The following is a 20,390-nucleotide window of genomic DNA, read 5'->3' on the forward strand; positions in this document are numbered from 1 at the left end:
AATGAAATGTGTCTTGCAGTACTACATTTTATAGCGATTCCTTTCGGCCATCCCTTATAATAATATTTGAATGTTGTACATTTGACTATCAGTGACACAGTCCTTTGTTTATGCCCTGTAGTTGTCACAAAAATGCGAAGCATCTATTGAATGACATAAACAAACATTTTTCTTGCACCAGGCACACCGGAAAAAAGGAAAAATTGATGCAGTCAGGCACTTTGCAGTACCCACTTATTTTATTTAAATAGAATAGGGATGGAGTCAGAAACAGTCCTGATCATTGTTCTGCATATTGAACTGCTTACCAGGCACACTTGATCAAATTCGTAAAGCATGACGATAAAAACTAGTAAAGCACAAATGACTGGAACTTAAGAATACTGTTCTGCTGATGAACCTGAAATGACAGAGGGGTATCAGAAATTAAGTTGTCTGATAATGTCCTGAAAAATGCTTTCCACAGCTGAAAAAATTCTTTATCAAGAGGTTGAATAGCACTAGTAGTTCCAGGTGGAATACACATTACATCTATAGATTTTTTGTCGCACTCCACAAAAACAGAGGCATCTTTATGTCCAGACCAGGAACCCAACAAAAGCAATGAATTAGTTAATGTAGCTGGTAGGAATGTGTTTTGAATGAAATGTTGAAAATTATTCTTTCCCATTTTTCCAGGTTTTGATATGTTGATAACAAGATTTTTCAACAAAACAGTCCATTTTTTATTTTTGGTCCTAATTTTCCCTGTGGTTCTTGAAGACAGATATACAGCTGCGGAAACAGTAAGCCACTCATACTTATCACTGGCTTTATCGTACATGAATGTGTCATTGGATTCATTGATTGGGCAACCAACTATCTTTTTTTTCACCACGCAATGATAAACTGCGGTGTGCATGCAGTTCTTTCACGGAACCTGACTGATCAGCATCATAAACAGCAGTTGCGGGGTAACAGCAAGTTTCGTCTTTACGTCAGCTATGACTTTCTCTACAGCACTGGTCTATCATCGGCGTTTATGTGACGTAAACTTGGTAATTTAGCAACTTCTTATTCTGTATGATTTCTTGAATGTGTGTAGTCAGGTTGACAAAGCCTGGCAATTCTGAAGGCCCAGTCTCATAGATTTCCCTTGGAAACAGTGCATAGCCTCTCATGAGCAGTCCTAAATCTTTCAAACAGTTTTTCATTCAGATGGTTTCAGGTTTCTGGATGTTGCATATTTCTTACTTCATCTAATTCATTCTTCCATTTGTATAGTTCATGCTCCAATTTTACGAAACTAAAACGCCTTTGCACACTGTGTAGCTTCAAGCAATTTTCCCCTCCTTCGTTAAACCAATATTTCACAGCCTTTTCTTTGTCACTGAAAGCTGTTGCAGTATGTGTGGTTTATTTTTTTTAAGGGGGTGGGGAGGGGAGAGGGAGTGGGAGGGGGAGGGCGAGGGGAGGGGAGAGGGGAGGGAAGGGTGGGGGTAAGGGAGGGGTGAGGGGCGGGGAGGGAGGGAATCAGTCCAACTCATTCAAAGTCCAAATCAGCTTCACACACTAAAATACAACTCCTGCTGAACAACTGCAGATAATCTCTAAGTCCCCACTGAACTGACATGAATTATTTCAGACTGTTGCGACAGAGAACATGAAAATTTGTATCACAGAATAACGTGAGAGCTGATCACCAACCAGACAAGCAAAGTCCTAACCTCTTCAAGTCCCACCTGAGCAGTGCAAACAAGCAAGACAGCTGCAACATTTTAAGCCCTTGTCTCTCCCCTCCAACCATGTATACTTCACTTGATAACCTCATGCCATCAGTAGCCTCAATTGCAGCATTTTACATATAAATGTTATTAAAGATCTGAATGCACCATTAGATGCATGCTAAAATTCTAATCGAAACTGATATGTTCAAAATGGCTCTGAGCACTATGGGACTTAACTTCTGAGGTCATCAGTCCCCTAGAACTTAGAACTACTTAAACCTAACTAACCTAAGCACATCACACACATCCATGCCCGAGGCAGGATTCGAACCTGCGACCGTAGTGGTCGCGGTTGCACGGTTCCAAACTGTAGTGCCTAGAACAGCTCGGCCACCACGGCCGGCGAAACTGATATGTCTTACTTAATTCTACGAGCAGCAGTTCACCCAAAAATTAATATTAATCAATAGCAAATTTTAGTGGCAGCATCACTGTGGTAGTACAGAAAAAGTATATGATCTCTGTGTCATCAATTATTACAATGCACACGAATACTCCACCATTTTCTCACAGGAATTTTCCTGCTCTTTCCACTGCCACAATCGGAACTGATTTAGCTATAATAGTTTATGAATTATGGGCAAAACTAAATGAATTAATTAACAAGTAACTAAAAGACATTAAAATATAAGTCTTACAAACTAAAACATATTGCCTTGCTAATTATGTGAGGTTTCTTGGATTAAAGGAAATGGTGAATTTAATTAAAAGTTCAGTTAAAAGTGTTGCAGGTTAATTAATTATAATATACAATACATGGGCATAGTTCAGCTGATGTGCATTATTTAGTGCTACAATTTGATACATCGATCTCATTGGTAGCACAAAATTTGTAAACGTTATTAATTCTTTACTGAATTTCAGTTGACACTGTAAATTCCATAATTTATCAGTTACAGAGCATCTCCACATATCAGCAGAATCATCTTCGATTCCCCTTTAAAATGACATATCATGCTTCTCTGTACCTATAATAGCTTGCACTGCAGGTGTGCAAATGTAGACAAAATAAATCTACTCTCTGTGCACAGTGATGGCAGAACTGATGTCCACCATGTTTGAATTTTGACAGAAGCGCATATGAGCACCCCATCACTGCTCTCCTGAGCCATGCTGCCATTGTGTGCCAGGTCATCCACTAGCTCCAGCCAGAGGCATTCATGACCGGACTCCACACTACTGTGCACGCAAATCAAATACCACTTTCAATCAAAACTCAATCACCCATACTCATATACGATACGTCATGTCACAAACACTAGATACAGAAAGGTTGATAAAACATGAAATTGACAGCAAAGAGATGTTTGGGAACAATATAACTTTATATTGAAAGGATAAGCTAATGGGAAGTGTAGGTGTAGTTGTTGCCTTAGATAAGGAACTCAAATCCACCAACACAGAAATTGATGCTGCATCCAAGACTGTGTAGCAAAACTTAGTATCAATTGTCAAGATCAGTTTATGATTGGAAGCTTCTATGTAATTGGCACAGAAAGCTGGTTGAAACCTGAACCTGATAGCAGTGATATTTTTGGAGAAAATATAAGTGTTCCTTGAAAGGATAGACTGCTGGGAGATGGAGGTGGTGTATTTGTCACAGCAGACAAGAAACTAAAACCCACTGAGACAGAAATTGAAGCTGCGTACAAAATTGTTTGGGCAAGTCTCAGTATAAGGGATTGGCATGAAATGTTAATTCAATCCTCCTATTTGCCACCAGATTCTTCTCCTGAAGTACACAAAAACTTTAAAGAAAACCTCAATTTGATTGTATGTAAGTTCCACAATCCTACTGTAATCATCGGTGGAGGCTTTAGTCATCCAGGTGGGAAAATTATAGTGTTGTTTTGGTGGGTGTGCTACAACATTCTGTGAAACATTACTAAATGCCTTCTCTGAAAACTACCTAGAAGCATTCAATGACTACCATAGCAGAATGCTGTCAAATGATCTTCCACAAAACCTAAATAAATTCTGCTCTTATGTAAATGCTCTTAGTGGCACCAAAGTTATTGTCCAATCACTCTTGAATGAGGCAGGAACTGAAATTAATGGCACGAAAACAAACACTGAAATGCTTACCTCTGTTTTAAGATGTCCTTAAACAAAGGGAAACCCAGGAGAATTAGCCCAATTTAATCCTCATATCACTGAAAATATGACTGACATAAGTGTTGGTGTTAAGTACTGAAAAACAGCTGAAATAGTTAAAGTTGAACAAAACTCCTGGACTTGGTGGAATCCCGATCAGATTCTATACTTAATTGGCTGCTTAGTTAGCCCCTCTTCTAACTGTAATTTATCCCAGAGCCCTTATACAAAAAACCGTGCCAGTAATTGGAAGAAAGCTCAGGTCACACACATTTACAAGAATAAATTACTGTAGAATATCCTTGACACAGATTTGTTTTAGAATCTTAGAATATATTCTGAGTGCAAACATAATGAGTTATTTCTAACAGAATGACCTCCTCCATGACAGTCAGCATGGACTCCGAAACACTGATAAAGTGAAACCCAACTTGCACTTTTCTCACATGACATTCTGAAACAAGTCAGATAGATGCAGATCTTCGTTTCTGAAAACCATTTGAGTCGGTACCATGTCTAAGCTTATTTTCAAAAGTACAATCATATGGGGTATCAATCAAAATTTGTGACTGGACTGAGGATTTTTTGGTAGGTAGGACACAGAAAGTTATCTTTGATGGAGAGACATCCACACGTGCAGAAGTAGCTTTGAGTGTGCTCAAGCAAAGCGTGTTGAGACCCTCACTGTTCACATTGTATATTAAAGACCTTGCGGACAATATTAAAAGTAACCACAGACTTTTTGCAGGTGATGTTATCTATGATGAAGTACTGTCTGAAAGAAGCTGCATAAATATTCAGTCAGATGTTTATAAGATTTCAAAGCAGTGCAAAGATTGGCAACTTGCTTTAAATGTTTAGAAATTTAAAATTGTACACTCCACAAAATGAAGAAAACATAACATCCTAGGACTATAATATCGATGGGTTACAATTGGAATTGGCCCTCTGCTTAAATTATGACATTATCAAAGTTGTGAGAGTTTGTTGTGATTGTATTTCATAAATGAAGTGCATGACACATATACTTCACAAATTTTTGGATATATCTTACATTGAAATATCTCATATATTCTGTAAGAACTTGTAGTGACTGCTACACATGTTGACTGCTGTGGTGTTAGCTCCACTCCCATCATCCAGAGATGCAGCTGTGATGTGAGCTGAGTGACTGTGCAGTGAAAAATGTGTCCACCACTGTGAGCACTGTGTTAATGTTTTCTACTTATTCCTTGGAGCTGTATCTCATTTACTTGATGTTTACTCTATTCCTTGGTTGCTGTATATTGACAAGTCATCTATAGCAACTGATGCTTTCCTTTCTGTTGTTCTGTGTCAATAAAAGTGTTCAAGCCTGTTCTCAGAATGTGACTGAGTACTTATTTAGTACGGGTAGCCCCACTCAATCTAATATTCCTGTCAGTGGGTTCCATCAGGATGCCAGAATATACAACATCAAGGACATAAATGTTGCGGACTAAGACTACTACTCACTGCTGCACGAGTTCTCAACCTTGACTAGACCTCCAGGTGCCCCACAGCAAGTTTTGCATGATTCAGTTCATCACATAAAAACTGCGGGTGGGCCACCCCTGTCATGCTGGATGAGATGATAAGTTCCACAATACCATGCCATTGCTGAAGTGGAATTCAACACAATGTTGCAAGAAGGCATCATTTGATCTCCCAGCAGTCCACACATGTCTGCATTGCATTTAGTACCCAAAAAGTGAGGAGCCTGGCATCCGTGTGGTGGTTACAGAGCACTCAACTCACGAACCACGCCTGATCACTACACAGTTCCACCATTAAGAGATTACAATCAAGTGCTGCATGGAGCCACTATATTCAGTGTTATGGACTGTCTGAAGGCATATATCCATATTCCTGTGGTGTTCTACTCCAGCACATGTTGTGCAGGAACATCCATTGTACTCAGTTTGTGCACCTGTGTGTGTTTTCAAAAGCTCCATCATTTTTGGTCAATTTTTCTTTGAGGAGTGACACCTGGCAGTTCTGTTAGGTGTACAGTGACATCTGCACATTTATTGAACCTCCTTGTGCAACATGTGAAGCCAGCTTTGCAAGAACGCAACTGTGTCCACACTACTGTTTCCTGCAAGATGGAGTAACACCACATGTCGCTTGCCAGGTGAAAGATTTGCTTCCAGAAACCGTTGATAATCATTGCATCACCTCTAGGCTATTTCAAATGTATGGCCTTCCAGATACCCAAACTAAATCCATGAGATTCTGGTTGTGGGACTATTTGAAAGATCATCTATCAGGGATGAATCGAGACTACTCCTTATATGCAGAATAGCATAAAAAGATACATCGCTCTGATTACATCAGACGTGCTGGGAGCAAATATCGACTATTCTGTGTTGCAGGTGCAGCGTGTTTCCGAGTTGAAATACCATATCGAACACGTGTTGTAACTTGTGACCATATCATAATAAACATGCCAGATTCACCATTATCATGTTTTTGATTATTGCTCTGCAGACCCCACAAGCACACCAACTAATGAACATCCCTAAGATGTTTCAGAGTCCTGCAATGCATAGAGCCTACACTGTAGTACTCGAAACACCACTAGTTTAATTATAGCCAGATGGTACATAATTTCCTCGATAGTGAAACTCAGTTACCTATAGAGGCTCTCTGAGGAAAGATCTTGGCAAAGAAGATCATGTATTGATTATTGGGGGGAGGATTACAGTTTGTACCTTAACTTAAACTTCACAACTGAGGATGACACCAAACACATTGCTGAAAAAGTTCCTCTCTCTCTCTCTCTCTCTCTCTCTCTCTCTCTCTCTCTCTAATATGAAGATTATTTCACTTGTCAACTGATCTGACAAGCTCTACGTGAAGCATTATGTTGAATGTGTAAATGCAGTTTCCAGTCTTGCTCTACAGGATGTTACAGTCACATAAGTATGACTGATTCTTAACCACTCACATGTTTACACCCCATGTGTCAGCGTCTACACCTGAATGTTTCAGTAAGATTGTACTTTTACAACAAATCACTAGAAGCTTTCAAGCTAGAGTACTGGATAAAAATTTCTCAGCAACACAATCCGTGAAGTTCAGATAATATCCCAAGCTCCTAATGACTACCTTCGTCATCATCATTGAGGGTTATGTCTGACTGTCATGAAACTGGTGAAGCTCTCAGATGACATCTGATTGGCTGGATTACATCATGATAACACGACAACTCCACGTACTGAGGTGGCACCCTCTATGTCCATATTTTATGTTTGCGCATTTTATCCAGTGTCGCTTGCAGTGGCATCACTCACCTCAGACAGTAAACTACGAGAAGTTTTCCTAAGTGCTCTTCCTTCATAAAGTGCACACTTCCCGGCATTCCTAAGTGTCTCTATTGAAGTTTCTATCACAGAGTCTAATTTCCACTGCTTCTCCACTCACTCACAGAGTCCCAATAATTTGAAGTGTGGGCCACAGTTCTCGTATGTTTGAACATAAGGTAATATCTATTCAACAGGCTTTGCTTAGTCACCACTTCTCATAGTTCAATGTCTGATGTGAGTGACAGCACTTCAAGTGACACCGAATGGAGTGTGCAAACATGATCTATAAGCACAGAGGCCATGCTTTCCCTGATGTCTTCATGACGCAACTCCCCCAATCAGACACTGTCCTTTGGGCATAAAATAGGAGCCTCACCAGTTTCATGACAGTCAGACATAGGCTCTGATGCTGATGATGGAGGTAATCATTGAAAGCTTGGGATTTCATCCACATTTGGTGCAACAAGTTTACCGAGAGCTTTTTATCTAAAGATTACATCACAAAAGAATTTGTACCCATAGAACACTATGTGTTGAATCCCTTTAACTTAGCCTTATTTAGGGTAAACATTTCCGAAAGACAGAGTTGCCAAATAACTATGGATACAGTTGCAATGATCGATGGAGAAATAAAAAATGGCAGCCTGGGCAGTATAAAGGTTACCAACCATAAAACACACATCAAAAAAAGTATTGCATCACCCCAGTTCCCAGAACTCCTCAAAATAGACATTGACTGTGGATACTGTATCACCGACAGTGTCCCTTTGACTGTTCAGAGATGTCACTAAACCCGCCCAAAGATGTAAACAACCAAGCATGAGCAGTGCCTATTAGATGGATTACGGTTTGATCATGTCCGCATTGTTACTTTGTGCCAGGAGAAACTCTCAACAAGGGAGTGAACCAAAGCAATGTTGTTCAGACATGGAGGAGTTGTTCAGACATGGAGGAGATACAGAGAGACAGGAACTGTCAATGACATGCCTTACTCATGCCGCCCAAGGGCTACTACTGCAGTGGATGACTGCTACCTACAGATTATGGCACGGAGGAACCCTGACAGCAATGCCACCATGTTGAATAATGCTTCTCATGCAGCTGCAGGACGTTGTGTTAAGGCTCAACCTGTGTGCAATGCACAACTTCACTCCCGATGTCCATGGCGAGGACCATCTTTGCAACCACGACATCATGCAGCATGGTACAGATTGGCCCAACAACTTGCCGAATGGACTTTTCAGGATTGGCATCATGTTCTCTTCACCAATGAGTGTCGCATATGCCTTCAACCAGACAATTGTCGGAGACGTGCTTGGTGGCAACCCGGTCAGGCTGAATGCCTTAGACACACTGTCCAGCAGGTGCAGTAAGGTCGAGGTTTCCTGCTTTTTTTTTGAGGTGGCTGTATGTGGGGCCGACGTACACTGCCGTTGGTCAAGGAAGACGCCATAACAGCTGCACAATACGTGAATGCCATCCTCCGACTGACAGTGCAACCATATTGGCAGCATAGTCTCCATGGACGACAATTCGCACCCCCATCATGCACATCTTGTGAATGACTTCCTTCAAGATAACGACATCGCTCGACTAGAGTGGTCAGCATGTTCTCCAGACGTGAACCCTATCAAACATGCCCGAGATAGACTGAAAAGGGCTGTTTATGGACGATGTGACCCACCAACCACTCTGAGGGATCTACGCCGAATCACCGTTTAGGAGTGGGACAATCTGGACCAACAGTGCCTTGATGAAATTGTGGATAGTATGCCACAACGAATACACGCATGCATCAATCCAAGAGGACATGCTACTGGGTATTAGAGGTACTGGTGTGTACAGCAATCTGGACCACCACCTCTGAAGGTCTTGCTGTATGATGGTACAACATGCAATGTGTAGTTTTTATGACCAATAAAAAGGGTGGAAATTATGTTTATGTTGATCTCTATTCCAGTTTTCTGCACAAGTTCCGGAACTCTCGGAGCTGAGTTGATGCAAAACTTTTTTTTATGTGTGTACATTTGAACTGCTTCGTCAAACATAAGAAGCCAAATAACCAACTTCAGTTTCACGTACCACTACACAAAAGCAAGTGATCGTTTCTACAAATGTATTACATGTAACAGATCATCATTTGAAAGACACAGGTGTTGAACAGAAATGCCTACATGGTTCCAATATAGTATCACACGAAATTTTTGGATTGCAGCCAGATGATATTCACTTTTTGCCTCATTAATTAAGTTGACAATCAAGCAGCCATCATCAGGTAAATTTTATGACACAATTACTAATGCACTTAGCTACGTTTTTTTTTTTTAAGTTGGGGTGTCGCATGTGCATAGGTCTTGGCTATGTGACTGCCTTATCTTGGAATTGTGCTGCATTTGAGACATGCAGGCACATGCATAACTGTATTATTATATGCATGACCTCTGTCAAACAGCACAGCATTTATACCCAAAATCATAAAATTAAGTGCCCCCTACAAGTGGCACTAGATGCACAAATTCATCTTCGAGCAGCAGTTAAAGAAACACTTGGATTCTACCATTTCAGTTATTAAGTTCTTCACCAAACATTATTCTACACATTCCTTAATAATCAAATTTCACAATAATGATCTTGAGGTCAACAGTTTCACACCAGAATGATCCATGGAATGCAATGTGCGCTCGGCTATGGACGACATACTAGGGTGTGAATGGTGAGAGTAGCTATCATGATGCATGGACCTTTCATGTACTTTTCGTATGGTATTCTGTAAACTCCAGTTTTCCACAAACACAAATCAAGCTAAGAAGAGCACAGGGCTTTATAGGTGACCAAAAGATTATTTAACAGCTCATTATCCTTCATTCTTGTACCTCATCACACTTTCTCTATCAGGCACAACATATGCCTAGTGCAGTGATTGACTGTTTTGTCAGTGTTTGGTAGAATATTTTAAACATTATGAATGAAAAACACACAACACTGGTATAATATTGTAGAATATTACCCAAGTGTTGTGTGTGTTTCATTCATAATAAACCTAGTGCACTATCAGTTGAAGAACACCCAAATATAGACCCATAGGTGTGGACTCAAAGTAACAGTCATGGTCTGACAATACATCACTTGAAATTTCCTAGCAGATCAAAACTGTGTGCCACACCGAGACTCAAACTCGGGACCTTCGCTTTCACGGCAAGTGCTCTACTCACTGAGCTACCCAAGCATGACACATGACCTGCCCCCACAGCTGTAATTCCACCAGTAACTCATCTCCTACCTTCTAAACCCCACAGAAGCTCTCCTGTGAAACTTGCAGAACAACCACTCCTGGGAGAAAGGATACTGTGGAGAACATGGCTTTGATACAGCCTGGGGTATGTTCCCAGAATGAAATTTTCACTCTGCAGGGAGTGTGCACTGATATGAAACTTCCTGCCACCGCATGGTGATTTGCAGAGTATATATGTACATGCAGATGTAGATGAAGAGCAGCTACTCTTCTGGTTGTGACTGTATTTGAACCAAAGTATGGAAAATCTTACGATGTCTTTGCAGTGCCTTACCCTCATGTTATTTTTGTAATCAGCCACTGAGTCAAGCTGTATTTCACACAAAAATGAAGTCTGCAATAACAATATTGATTCATAACAGTAGAGGTAACCAAGTAAAGTGTGTGATAGTAGCATCCTTTCATAAATGTGGAGGTAAGCATAAGCAAGTAACCTAACTATTGTTCCATAATATCCTTCCAGACTTCTCACAAGGGAACCTCCCCATCGCACCCCCCCCCCCCCCCCCCCCAGATTTAGTTATAATTTGGCACAGTAGATAGGCCTTGAAAAACTGAACACAGATCAGTCGAGAAAACAGGAAGACGTTGTGTGGAACTATGAAAAAATAAGCAATATATACAAACTGAGTAGTCCGTGGGTAACATAGGAACATCAAGGATCGTATACATACAGGATCGCCGTGGTCATGTGGTTAGCGTGAGTAGCTGTGGAGCGAGAGTTTACTTTCTTTAATTTTGCAAATTTATGATCTGTCCGTTCGTTCATTGACGTTTCTGTTCACTATAATAAGTTTAGTGTCTGTGTTTTGCGACCGCACCGCAAAACCGTGCGATTAGTAGACGAAAGGACGTGCCTCTCCAGTGGGAACCGAAAACATTTGATCCAGGAAAACACGTCTGATATATTCTATACGACACTGGTGACGGCATGTGCGTCACATGACAGGAATATGTTGTCGACCCACCTAACTTGCACACTTGGCGAATGGGTAAAAAGATTCTTCTACCTTGCCCGATTTAGGTTTTCTTGTGGATGTGATAATCACTCGCAAAAAAGTGATGAAAACATAAGTGTGTGTCACATAAACTGCAACAAATGATTGCAACAGTTTCACAGTCGCACAGTTTTCTCTGTGCTCTGTCAAAACATATGTTTTTAATGTTTTCAAATTTTTACGTGTGTAGACCGTCAAATCCTGCATATGTCCAAGCAAATCTGAACATGTCCTGGAATTTTGGAGAGCTAAATTGATTATGTGTGAGTGCCTGAACTCTGATAATTGTCTGAAAATAAAAATTTAAAATTTTACAGGAGGGAAGATTTGAACCAAGGACCTCTTGTTCCGCAGCTGATCACGCTAACCACGGGACCACGGCGCTCCTGAGCACACAACATCCTTGATGTTGCCTATGTTACCCATGGACTACTCAGTTTGTATATTTTGCTTATTTTTTCATAGTTCCACATAACTTCTTCCTGTTTTCTCGATTGATCTGTGTTCAGTTTTTCAAGGCCTATCCACTGGGCCAAATTATAACTAAATCTGAGGGGGGTGTGATGGGGAGGTTCCCTTGTCAGTTTTTTTGAGAAGTTAGCTCGTTACAGAATGTTGTATCATTCTTCTGACATTATCCTTTGAGAACTGCTCAGACTGGCTCCTGGAGGAGCTTCTCTACAGAGAAAGGAATATATGATCACATGAACACAGTTATAATAAAACTAAACAAAAAAAATTGTCTGTTGACATTTTCTGTGACAATGCATGGCATCAGGTAAAATTTTACACAGAAAATCAAAATTAACGTGTTAAAAGTATCTCCCTTGTATGGTTGTATGGTCAGTGCCATATCTCAATAACAGAAGTTAAGAAAATATTTTAGCTTCTACCTGCTTAACAATATGGGAGGATTCACTTGGCAAAATATTTGATAAATGTTATGCCAAGGCATCTTAATGTAAACTGTCCAGCTAATTAAGATACAGAGTACATTTATAGTACAAATTGGTCACTCTTATTAACTTGTACAGAGGTATGTGTAATAATAGTATACGCCGTGTATTAAATTAATTACATGAACAATAGTTTTCATAATGCTTTATGTACACTATTCACAGATCAGATTATGGTAATGCTGTTTACTAAAACCGTTCACTGTAAATAAAGATTTTACAAATGCGAACTTGGATGAGAAGTTTTCTTTCTTCAAGTTCAACAACAGAAAATGGAGTATGACACTAATAAATAATATTAAAAGAATAAAACTTAATTCAGAGTGGGCAAAAATTAAATATAAAGTCACACACAGTTAGGTACATGGCCTGCTCTTGCTCGTGGTCTACAAAAGTGATTTACCAAAGACGCTGGGGGACTTTTCAAATGCTGTCAGAAGTGTGTCTCAATTGATTGATTTATAGATTTTTATTTGGTCCCATTTGATTACATTATGTGCAGGACTGGTTAGTTGATTTGGAGAGGGGACCAAACAACTAGGTCATCAGTCTCATTGGGTTGGGGAAGGAAGTCTGCCATCCACTTTCAAAGGAACCATCCCAGAATTTGCCTGAAGCAATTTATGGAAATCACAGAAAACCTAAATCAGGACTGCCGGACACAGGTTTGAACCATCGTCCTCCCATATGAGAGTCCAGTGTGCTACCACTGCAGTACCTCACTTGTGTAAAATAGGACAGGTCAACATAACTTAATATCTTGAAACATTTATCCTACTTATTACAATATAAAATAACACACTACAGGTTATTTACATTCATCATACTACACTAGTTTCAATAGATTACAGTACACACATACAAGTAATAACAGCATTCCTCATTCTTTACACTTATACTCCTCTACATTATAAAATTCTTTTTCCATAATACTTTAGAAGTTTCTGGAATGTTCTTTCACTCATACTGTCCTGTAGACTCTTTGGAAGATACTTTACCAACTGTACACCTAAGTATTGAGGACCTTTTCCAGAAGCTCTCAGTCTGTCTGTACGGTACACCTCCCAGCTGGCCTTTATTTCTTGTTTTATTTTTATTTATTTTTATTTTATTTATTTATTTTTTATTTTTATTTATTTCTTGCTTTATTTTTTCTAGTAATGTGTTGATTTTTGTTAATGAAATTATTGTTTTGTATATGTTCATAGATGGAAAAGTCAATATTTTTAGATCATGGAAAGCAGTTCTGCACAAGTCTGTCAATTTTTTTACTCAAAATGGTCCTAAAGGTCTTTTTTGCAACACGGAAGTTCTTTTTGTGTCATTGCTGCTGGAGTTTCCCCAAACAGTAATTCCATTACTGTAAACATGGTTCAAATAGATCATGGTACACTGTACACAGAATTTTTTGTTAGCACAATGTGGAAGCTGTTACATAATGTTGTCTTTATTGGAGCTCATTGACAACTGTAATTAGTTTGTTCCATCTACGAATATATCCATGTGATCTTTCTTTTCTCTATTTGTGAACACCATGAACATTATCTTTTTTAGATTTATCACTAAGTCATTCTGTATGAGCCACTGTAATGTATTATTGGTCGACATAAAAGCACTTCTTTTCAGTGCTTCCACTTTTTCTTTTACATTCTAATGCCATGTCCTTTGCATACAGTATTTTTTTATCCTTCTCACTGACTTGGATATTGTCTACAAACAAGCTGAACAGAAGTGGGTCAAATACATATCCTGGATTTACACTGTACTTGATATCCTTGATTTCAGACTCTATTCAGCATTCAGATTCTATTGTCCCATACAGCTTTCTGTTACTGACACAGGATTTTATCCATGAACTGCTTCTCCACATATGCCATGTCTTCAAGTTTTTCATTTAGTGTTGTATTCGTGATTGTACCAAAAGCCTTAGAAAAATGAAGACACATGGCAGATACAAAGTGTCTTGTGTAATGCAGGGCCGAGATGGTGGTTACTGTAGATTTCCATTTTTGGAAACCATGCCATGCCAGAATCAGAACCCTACATTTCTCTAGGAATGTGGCCATGCCGTGCCGGAATCAGAACCCTACGTTGCTCTAGAAACGTGGTCATACTGCCACACATGAGCATCTCTAGTATTTTTGAGAAACCAGAGATTAAAGATACTGGTCTGTAGTGATTCCAGTCATCTTCATCACTTTTCTTATACATTGGCACTACTTTGCTTATTTTTAATTTTTGTGGAAATACTCCTCCTCCAAATGAGCAATTCACTGTATCCAAAGGGTGGTTCAATTATTTCTTCATTCATATGATTTATTAAATAATATGATATTTCATCTCCAGTAGATTTCTTGGATTTTAATTTCTAAATTTTTTTATGAGTTCTGTTTATTCCAAAAACATTCAGTAGGATGGTTGCCCAAGTGTTCTAGAATCATTTGACTCCTCACGATTTCTTTCCCACTTCAAATTATGCAAAGCACTGATAAAATTGTTGTTGAGTAGATTCGCAATTTTGGTGCCATCTGTAACTATAATGTTATCAGCTCTCAATGGCAATCAAATTTCTGTTATTCACACTCTTTTGACTACACCTTTCAGCATAGATTATGTTCCATGCTGTTTTATGATTTGAATTTCCTGTGAGTATTTATTGAACTGGCTTTTGCTTCTCTTATTGTTAGCCTGTACCAGTACTAAGATAAAGGCACCATACTTCTAATTAGTGCTTTGTGCTTACATTGTTTGTCCAATCTTCTTTCCTCAGTGTTATTTTAAAAAGTTCATGTTTCGTAGATTTCTAATCCTGACTGTTCTCTCATCTTGCTTTATTTCTGTTTTCGAACTCCTAGTTTTCTAGATACAAAACATTAACCCATGATGATCAGAGATTGCTGTTTGCAAAACTTTTTCTCCACATTCATTCAGTATTATTGATAATGTTATCAACAAGGTAGCACTCTTTATCAGTCACTCTTGTATGTATGTTTAGTATTATTTTCACATTGCACTGTAGTAATGTTTCTTTTGATTTCTGTTTTTGTTTTGATTCTTTTTCCACATCTATGTTGTAGTCTCCACATACTGTGTTGTCATTCCCTTTAAACTTCAGTAATAATTCTGATAGGCTTTTTTCAGAAATGTTGCAATATTACCACTTTGAGACCTGTATACATAGAAAACTCTTAGTTCTTCAATATTATGTTAGTAACTTCAAAACATTTTTCAACGTATGCTGGAAAGTTTATACACTTACAGTATTCAGTATTTTGTAGAGTACCAATTTTTTCTTGTACATAGCAACACTTCCATCTTTACATTTTGATCTACAGAAGTAATACATCAGATCACAGAATCTTATTATTAGACTGCAAACTTCAACTTCGTTTAGCCCATGCTCACTAAGGCATAATATATCTGCTTGTGTTTCACTCTGGAGCACTACTAATTTTTTATGGCCTAGGTACTGAAGGTTTTGGTACAGAACTGTAATATTATTTTCCTTTTAATGATGCCCGAGTTGCTGAAAATCTCTTGTGGTTGGAGGCCCACCTGTGACCAACAGTGTGTTCATTGTTATTTATCTTGTCCCTCTTCTCTTTCTTCTTTTTCATTGGCTGTGGAATAAAAAATATTTTGCTAAGTACCGGGGAACTGCTCGTACTCTCTGTGAAGCCCATGTTGGTTTCCTTTCTATTTGTGCAATTTTTGTCATTGCTGGTTATTGCTTTTTTGTACTTTGATGTCTTTCATATTCTTTTTGTGGTGTTGTGTATGATGCTTCATTTGTTACATTTAATGCTGCTACAGCTGGTTCTTCTGCTACACACTGTGATCTTCCTACTTTTATTTTAAAATGTGATGATTCAAATACTACAGTTAATGCTGCATACGCAGCTTCTTCCGTTGGTGCATTGTGGTCTCCCTTGTTTTTGGCATGTTATGGTCCAGTTATCACACTGTCCTGGTTTTCAGAATTTGAAGGGGTTTTTCTTCTTCTGCCATTGTAGTTGAACACCAGGGTCATATTCCCGCAAAAACTTATATTATGCAACCCTAAGAATATAAAAATGACTTACAGCCACCAGAAGTAGTGATCAATGGGGATACACTGGATGAAATGCCAATTATGGAGTTTTTAAGCAAACTGATGTGCAATAAACACAGGTGTCACCAGCAAATGGTTAAGTTCAAAACAAAAAAGCTCAGCTCTGGTTACTTTGCTCTTAGAAATCTTTTGCACTGTATTGATCTGCATATGGGCCTGCTAGCATAATTTACATGCTTTAACTCACTACTGTCCTATGGCACAATCACCTGTAGCACTGCAGCTAAGGTCAAGGAAATACTTAATCTACAGGAGCATATATTAACAATATTATGTAAATACACATCTTGCTTTTCCAAGGTTCTTGGGATACTTATACCTACATGCCTATACACTTACTTCATAAGGGTATTTATGGCTGATAATAAAACTGAATTTGAGGTGAGCTGTGAAACACACAACCACAACAGTAGAAATAAGTATAATTTTCTTATAGACTATTCATCTCCATCTAGGATTCACAAAGAAATATATTATGGTATGAAAGTCTGTAATAGGTTGCCATCAAACTGTAGGAAAGAAATTTGAAAGCCTCAAATACTGCAAATGAAGACAGTGCCTTGCACGCTGATACTCCTGTAGTTCATCAGAGTATTTAGACTTAGGGATGAAATTTCTACATAACACTGATGATCATATTATCCAGGCTTTAAATTTCCCAGTACATGCATAGCTGATGTGTGTTCTGTGTAAAGTTACATAGATACATAGTTTGCATTCAAAGAGCTGTATAATTTAAGAGGAACAGCAGTAGGTTCTTTTTATAAAGTACTTCTTTTTCTGCAACAACATAGAATAAAGTATCTAGAAGTAGGAGATCTAATTCCCAAGATTATATGTGTGAATAGATTAGCTCTACTAAATTGGTTGTTTCTTTGCAGTGGCTGCTCCACTTGTGGAACAATGTGCAAATGAATGGGTTATTAAAGAATACACAACTAAAAATGGATTGCATTCAAAGATCTAACCTGCTCAGGGATAGGGCCTGCACATAAATAATTGTGTTAGGCTCTGTGAGAAGTTTTCATTCCAGATTTGAAAGTTTGTGTTATCAGTTATTTATTTAAATTACATTTAAGGCTAATGACAATTCAAATATATCTGGATGGAAACAGAAATAAGATGCTAATCCTTCTATCTCGTAATTACTGATTAGGGATCACAATACTTTCTGTGCAAACTCTATTATCAACAAAAAGTAACACACAAAAATGGGCTTTCAGAACTACTAGTTATAGTAATAGCAGTAGTAGTGAAAAGAATAATCTAAAAAGAAAGAATATGGGAATATATAGTGTTATTTGTTGGGAGGGTTTATTTAAATGAAAAGAAGCACCTTTGTACACTGTTAGCCTGTTAGAAAATCAAATAATAAATTCGCACATACCTGGCGCTATCCCAACCGAACGATCGATTTTAAAGGTAGAGTAAAGCAAATTTTTCCACAAAAGTTCATCGTAGGATACACTCAACCACCTCTTGCATGTCAAGCCTACATTAAGCAATTCTCTTGCTGTAAGGTATTGAAAGATATGAAGCAGAATTGTATCTGGAATGTAATTCCACTTTTCATCATCACTTTCTTGGCTTTCATTCGCGTCAATTGTTTCATCAGTTGTGTCTGACATCTCTACTTTTCAACTAAAAAGGCTGTAATATAATTTTGATTACTCTCACTTAAAAGAGCGCACGACATTCAGCATTGCGAAAATTAATTGCTAGACGGCATACAGTATTCAGTATTAACGTAGCCGCTTGAAGATTCTCACTTTTCCTCGACAGGCGATACTACACTACCTGTCTCTACGCTGTCAGATACTCATTACTAATTTGTTTTGCGATTTCGCTAACGTTAACAGCTGTCTCGTTGTTCCGCAGCTGATCGCTTCCAAACAAACTGTTGCATTATGGGAGTGCGAGAGTTCGGATTAGATAATATTTAATGTCTCGTGTCACCTGTAGGGGGCGTGTATTTACATAACTCAAAATTTTCACATGTGGTAAATAATTTAGGTAAGTTTCGTACTCTCTCTGTTCATAGGTAACAGTGATATACAATAGTTATTTGTTCTAAATGCAACAATTATATTTAATAATAAGTCTAGATTGACTCCACACACAATGTGAAAACAAAACTTACGGAACCGAATACATCATAAGATAGGGACAGCTAATATTTTCTTTCAATGTTCTGTGTCCATCCGATAATGTTTCGGACCTTGTTCACGGGGATGAATCATTATCATCTGTTACATGTATTAACACAGGAGTAGGAAACTGACGAACTGTAACACGCAGTCGTTTTTGTTTCTAGGAACTATAGGAGTTGTGGTAAGTCCGCAGTAATTTCCTAGAAAAATGTCATACCAGAACTGTTCCATGCAAATATTATTAAATGTATCATATTACATGAATGCTATGTTATACTTGACTGTGACACAGCTTCAATGCAGTAATGTGATGTGTGTAATAAAGAGATAAAAACGATTTTTGTTTTGACAGTGTTCGGTGACAGTAGACTAAGATCTTTCATACGCACTTAAGCATGTATAATTGATGGCTTGTGCTTTTCATTTGTAATTAATATGTATACTTGTAAATTTTTATTGTAAACTTTTTAGTGAAATTTTAAATGAAAAAATATTTCTTTTTTACTTTTTCCACAGCCTCGAGAACCACTTTGGACTGAACTTTAGAATATCATTTATTTCATAAATGTGTTGTATGTATTTTTATTTCACTGATGTGTTTCATGGCCTCAAGGAAAGGTGATCTACACTCAAAACTAATAGAGATTAGATCCAATATTATGAAAAGGATAGTTGCTATGCACCATATAACGCAGATGCTTAGTCGCAGATAGGCACACCAAAAAGACTGAAAATAGACCACACACACATACACTCTCTCTCTCTCTCTCTCTCTCTCTCTCTCTCTCTCTCTCTCTCATGCAAACACAACTCACACACACATGACCACAGTCTCAGGTAGCTGAAGCCAGTCTGCCTTCCTTTTCATATTATTGTTACATTCAATCTTGGATTTTCCTTGTTTGACATTGTTTGATTTTGGACTTTCGACCCAGTTTATTTGACAGTTTGAGATATGCTACAGAGTGCTCATGAAGCAGTGCATGCTATCTTTAAGTAAGCAATCCAGCCAAAGCCCAGTTGATGCAGTGTCAAGAGTCCAACCAGTTACTAACACAGTCCAAAGTGTAATCACTGATAAACCAAGTCCACAGCAGGAACTACAGCAATAGACCAACCAGTATGCACTTCCACTGCATCAACACTGTAATAGAATTAGAACTAGCTCAGATTGCCATGGGCTGGTTCATATGCAGGATTCTTGTAGACATACCTCTGTCAGAAGGCAATCCTAGTGACAAGCACGTTCTCTGTAGTGGCACTAGACCAGTTGACAGTAATGTTGCACCAGCTAGGTGCTTTTCATAGTGATGTCAAATGATGCCACTGTATCCCATCCTCCATCCCCCTCAAGCAGCAATCACCAGGAGAGAATAAGCAGGTGATCTGATGGAGCCATCATCTGGAAGGATGGTGGATCAGTGTCCATGGGCATCGCTATGGAAGGCTGTGACAGGTCAAGATTCAGTGGAAGTTGCATGAGCCACCATGATATTGGAGTGTCTGCCGGAGGTGGAGAAGCCAGCAGCTGCTGACCATAATGGCGAAGAAAAAGTTAATTTTGGTGGCACCACACAAGGCCATGGGTGAAAGTCTTAGTATACATTGTGACCCGTGGTGGGTGAAAATAATTCAACAGATCAAGGTTGTGTGGCATCTGATTTTAGGGGCCCCTTACAAGGATCCCCATCTGGAAG

General features: G+C 38.6%; 2 protein-coding genes across 3 annotated transcripts in view; one reads left to right on the plus strand and one right to left on the minus strand.

Moving 5' to 3' along the window:
* Nucleotides 1-18,437, minus strand: part of LOC124615366 (F-box/WD repeat-containing protein 5) — an 80,872-nt gene extending 62,435 nt beyond the window's left edge. The window contains exons 1-2 of the mRNA XM_047143185.1: nt 18,275-18,437; nt 17,931-18,193 (exon numbers count right to left, since the gene is read on the minus strand). Coding sequence (XP_046999141.1) covers nt 17,931-18,171 — 241 coding nt within the window. The 5' untranslated portion in view covers nt 18,172-18,193; nt 18,275-18,437. The remainder of the gene's footprint in view (nt 1-17,930; nt 18,194-18,274) is intronic.
* Nucleotides 18,407-20,390, plus strand: part of LOC124615367 (alpha-aspartyl dipeptidase) — a 42,449-nt gene continuing 40,465 nt past the window's right edge. The window contains exon 1 of one of the 2 annotated variants that reach the window (XM_047143186.1): nt 18,407-18,556. The gene's annotated coding sequence lies outside the window, so the exon portion shown is untranslated. Of the gene's footprint in view, nt 18,557-18,670; nt 18,875-20,390 lie in introns of those variants that run through there. The other variant, XM_047143188.1, reaches the window with a different exon arrangement.

This window comes from Schistocerca americana, chromosome 5 (assembly GCF_021461395.2).
Source record: "Schistocerca americana isolate TAMUIC-IGC-003095 chromosome 5, iqSchAmer2.1, whole genome shotgun sequence".
NCBI lineage: Eukaryota > Metazoa > Arthropoda > Insecta > Orthoptera > Acrididae > Schistocerca > Schistocerca americana.